The sequence below is a fragment of the Octopus bimaculoides genome, chromosome 7 (assembly GCF_001194135.2).
Source record: "Octopus bimaculoides isolate UCB-OBI-ISO-001 chromosome 7, ASM119413v2, whole genome shotgun sequence".
In the NCBI taxonomy this organism is placed as follows: Eukaryota; Metazoa; Mollusca; class Cephalopoda; order Octopoda; family Octopodidae; genus Octopus; species Octopus bimaculoides.
The window spans coordinates 26078483-26083274 of record NC_068987.1 but is presented as its reverse complement, the minus strand read 5'-3'; the positions used below and the strand labels follow the sequence as shown (position 1 = coordinate 26083274).

Genomic DNA, 4792 nt, shown 5'->3' with positions numbered 1-4792 from the left:
ATATATATATATATATATATATATATATATATATATATATATATACATATATATATACACATATACATATGCATATATATGTATACAGATGTATATATAATCTATATATGCACACAATTTACATGTGTGTGTGTTTATACGTATACATACACACACACACATATATGTATGTCCACATGTCACACATGCTTATCATTTAGTACGTTCTGTTTCCTCACAAAAACATCTGTTTTCTTTGAAGATCGATAAATAGTAAACTACTGACTGGAAATTCCATTGTGTAAATTTAATCTAAATAAACAAACGGAATGAGAAATTTAAAGCTTCCAACTTTCTTAGCAAACAACCCCAACTGATGCCAAATCATTTCAAATTCTGCCAGGATAAAATAACAAAGACATTTCGAGCAAATGAGAGATAAATCATATGCTAGATCTGTCAGAAATAACTGTTAAAATTCCATCTAATTACATCCTAGCATCGTAAGAAAATGAAAGGTAATGTTATATAAAAAATGAGATCATGAATGAGATGGCTGTGATTTTTCTATGAGTCTATAGATCTGCTTGATTGTGTTGATTCCTGGCTAAACAATATATCGTATTGCAAGTCAACAAGAGAATATGTTAGTCGTTGATCGACATGCTAGAAATAGCAGCCAAATTTTCCTGACACAACACCTTGTAATTTTATAAAGGGATATAAGATCTGGATACATAGTTGGAGAAAATATGGGATGGTCATATCTGTATTGACTTTGGGTATAGTTCCTCTCGATCTGGGCTGACCTGTGACTAAATAACTAGATGCATCATTGGATTTGCGAGAAATAGCAGCAGATTTACTGTCAATCATAGAAAAAGAATTGGTTATGGCTAATTCCTTTGATCATGAAGTTATAATGGTAGTAAACAACTGCAATCAGCTCAAGTGACTCAAATCTCTTTCTCTTGCTGTCACAACTTTTGAAATTTAACTTTACAATAATTCAATACAATTGGTTGTTACTGTTCTTTAAGCTTAGGCTGGCCCTATTTAGACATATTGTGCTCACCTGAAGCATTCCAGTAACAACTATCACATTTTACTCTTTCATTTGTTTTCTTCTGTTTCTGTTGTCTAATATATCATTCCAAGAATGTGGGTTTCAATTTAATCTTTTGCCTGTCCAAAGCATTTTCATATGTTTGTCCTAAACATTCATGCTCGTTTTCAGACATTTAGCTACCCTTAGTTTCATATGACGCATGGATGCTAGAGGGGGTTAAAGGGAGTACACCTCTCTTCCTCAATCAATGCCCACTCAATCACCTTACTTGGAACCCTATCAAATGCCTTCTTCAGATCAACGAAGCATATGTACAACTCCTCCTTATCTCAGTATTCCTCTTGCAATCTCCTTACAGTGAACACTGCATCTGTTGTACCCTTTCCTGGCATAAAATCAAATTGCATCTCATCCACATCCACCATTTTCTGATTTCTCCTCTCCAACACCTTTTCCACAATCTTCATTGCATGCTCCAATAACTTCACTCCCCTATACACCCCATGACTCATTGCATCCCTCTTTCCCTTGAAGATTGGTACCACCACACTTAGTGCCCATCAGCACAACAAAACCTACCTCTCCACTTGCAGTTATCATTTCCACACTTACTTCTGATGGACCAGCTGTATATCATACATACAATCATGTTTTGTTTCGCAAATAAGTATAAAATAGTAATAAGGAAGTTTGTTGTCACTGAGATTCCTGCAATTTTTGGAAAATGGGCTGCACCATTTAAAAAGGTATTTCTTTGTCTACCGTAGCTTATTTCCATTTGAAGACCTTCCACTTTGACCATTTGGAATGATCCAACTTAGTGTACTTCGATGCAATCTCTGAGGCTATAATAGAAGACACTTGCCAAAGGTGCCATACAGTGGGGCTGAACCCAAAACCATGTGCTTGGGAAGCTAGCTTCTTGTCACACAGTCGCGCCTGCACCTGTGTGAGTGATTAATGTTGTCTACCAGTACCAAAGGAATGGTAGACAACATTAATCACCCACAAAAGTGCCATGTAGTGGGATTAAACTCTAAACTATGTGGCCAAGAGGCAAGCTTCTTAATACACAGCATGTCTTAATAGCATCATAATAGCATGAAACTCTTAGTAGCTCTTTCAATTGTGCATTTAATTTTATATATGTAACCATTATTTACTTTTGCTTTTTTGCATCCTTTCTAAACATGGTATTTTGAATAAGAAACAACAATAAGTCTCCCCTACATTTTTTTTTTTAATTACTTTGCATTTATATATTTCTAGCCATGTTATATGTTTCAAATAAGTAAAAGAAAGCACTACAGACATCCTCACCAGACCTGCCCTACCACAAACCCATTAAGCTAATAACCACGAAACTATGAAGAAAAAATAATTACACGGGCAGGTTAAGATTACTTTCATAAGACATGTTAGCAACTCAGGCAAACCAACACAAGTAGCAACACACACATGGGGCTTGTTACATTTGTTACTGAAGAAAATAAACATTCTAGATATGATTGGATCCACTATTCAGATTAGTCAGTCAAAAGTATTGCTTATTTATTCACATTGTTTTGAATTAATCATGCAGCAAGTTCATGGCTTCAAGTTTTCGATGATGCGATTTTTTTTAGTTTTAGACCAATGTTCTATGGTAAGGTATGAAAGGCCAGACCAGACCAGTCTGAACATATAACAGGTAGAATATTTTGGCTGGAATGGCTGGTTTAAATGCTAAAGGGTTAAAAGCACAAATGACTTTGAGCTACTAAAAGATCTTTCTCAGGATCGGTCATTCAAAATGTGAGAAACAGCAGCTTTATCTCTCTTAAATCACACAAGACCGAGCGCTAAATAATTACCACTACCAATGCTGAGACTCTATTCCATACATGGACAACCTCATACGAGAAGCGGATCACTTGTGATATAATTCACGCCACACTACAAAAGAGATTCAAAGTAAATTTTCATCAGGCATGATATTCACAAAGTCCTCATGGCTACAGTTAGCTGTCAATCAATGCTCTGTTTAGTCACTGGATTTGCTAGAAATAGAAGCCAAATCTTTTCAACTTATGTTCTACTTCCATCTTGAAAAAGTGATAGACACATTTACTCAGGTGGTTACAGATACAGATTCTCAAAGTAATTTTTTGTTCGAAATCAAGGTGAGATAGTCATGGCGAGAACATCTTCGATATTAGGTGTGTTAGACTAGTGTTTCCCAACCTATTTTCCTCCAGATCCCACTATAACTTTCCAGAAAAATGCCCCACCAGTGATTGGAAAAAAAAAAAGTATAGGTGTAGTATGTTACCTGTGAAAAAAAAGATTTTCACATTTCCATGTCCACTTTGAAAACAAAAAAAAAAGGTAAGAAAAAATTTTGGATCTTACACCCTACCAGTGAGGCAAATGCCTCACGTTGGGAATCACTGAACAAGATGCTAAACGGAAACATGAATTCTCCAAAACACACTTCTTCAAAACAATCAGACTTCTTTGAGGATGAATAAACAAATAGATAAGCAGATTAAGCAGGACACGCTAAAATAAATATCAAACTTAAATAATGATGGTGACTCAACCAGTTAAGGAAAAAACGTTTTTGGTTTGCATGTTAACCCTTTCGATACCAACCCGGCTGAAACCGGCTCTGGCTCTGAGTACAAATGTCTTGTTTTCATAAGTTTTGAATTAAAATCTTCCACCAAACTTTAGTCACAATTTATGTTCCTAATACTAGCTGAATGATAACTAAGTTATTTCACTAAATTCTTTGTTATATTTAAAGTAATTGAAAGAAACACAGAGCATCTCAAAATAAATACAGTAATGAAAGGGTTAAATGTAACTGTAAACACCCCTGGTCAAAGCATTTTAGCTATGACAGACCATTCATGAACAAACTGCAACCCAGAGGACTTACCGAATGGCACACCTAACAAAAAATTAACTTGAATTTGTTAGTAGCGCACCCAACATGATGATGAGCCATGTCTCAAGTGTCCAACTCCCCAAAAAAGGTTAGCTGTGCCTAGGTTGTGCAATATATCCAAATAGGGTCATTTATTAAATTGTTTGTTTTTAGGTCATTTTGTCTTTTGTACATGTTGATTTGGTTGCAAGGTGAAGTATTGCCCTCACCATGTTATTCACAAAAAAAGCAAAAATTCAAGATTAACTACCAGAAAAAAAAAAAAAAAAAATTAAATCAATTAATTAATTAATTAATTATAAAGAAAAATTAATCTTACCTAAACTCAGAACTCCCAAAAATAATGAAGTACAAAATAATTGCATTAGTTTCTTACAGCGGAGCAAAAACAGGATATAAGCAAACATGTTCACAAGGCTATGATCTTTGTAAATGAAGTTTTATCAAACTGGATATGCACAGATATATAGCAACATTGTGGGAGTGTGTGTGAAACTGGTGGGGAAAGAGAGCATGACTGTGTACTGTAGGGTGGTTTCAAAATATGGAGGGAGGTAACTTCTCCAAAATGAAGAGGTGGTCAAGCAAAGGCATTCGAGCTGCTAGAAATAGCAGCCAAATTTCACTAACTTTCTTTTCATTTGATTTATTACTGCAATTAGAAGATTCCAATGTATAAAAACAAGACAGACGGTTTGCGACAAAGGCTAAAATCTCATTCTACCTTCAATTCTAGCCTGACACACAAGACACAAAATACATACAACACATACATATATATATATATATATATATATATATATATATATATA

General features: G+C 34.8%; 1 protein-coding gene across 2 annotated transcripts in view; it reads right to left on the bottom strand.

The window, feature by feature from the left end:
• Nucleotides 1-4792, bottom strand: part of LOC106870180 (UDP-glucuronic acid decarboxylase 1) — a 69900-nt gene that overhangs the window by 52102 nt on the left and 13006 nt on the right. Inside the window, exon 1 of one of the 2 annotated variants that reach the window (XM_014916180.2) lies at nt 4300-4454. The exons of the other annotated variant lie outside the window; for it this stretch is intronic. Coding sequence (XP_014771666.1) covers nt 4300-4387 — 88 coding nt within the window. The 5' untranslated portion in view covers nt 4388-4454. Of the gene's footprint in view, nt 1-4299; nt 4455-4792 lie in introns of those variants that run through there. 2 annotated transcript variants of the gene reach the window in all.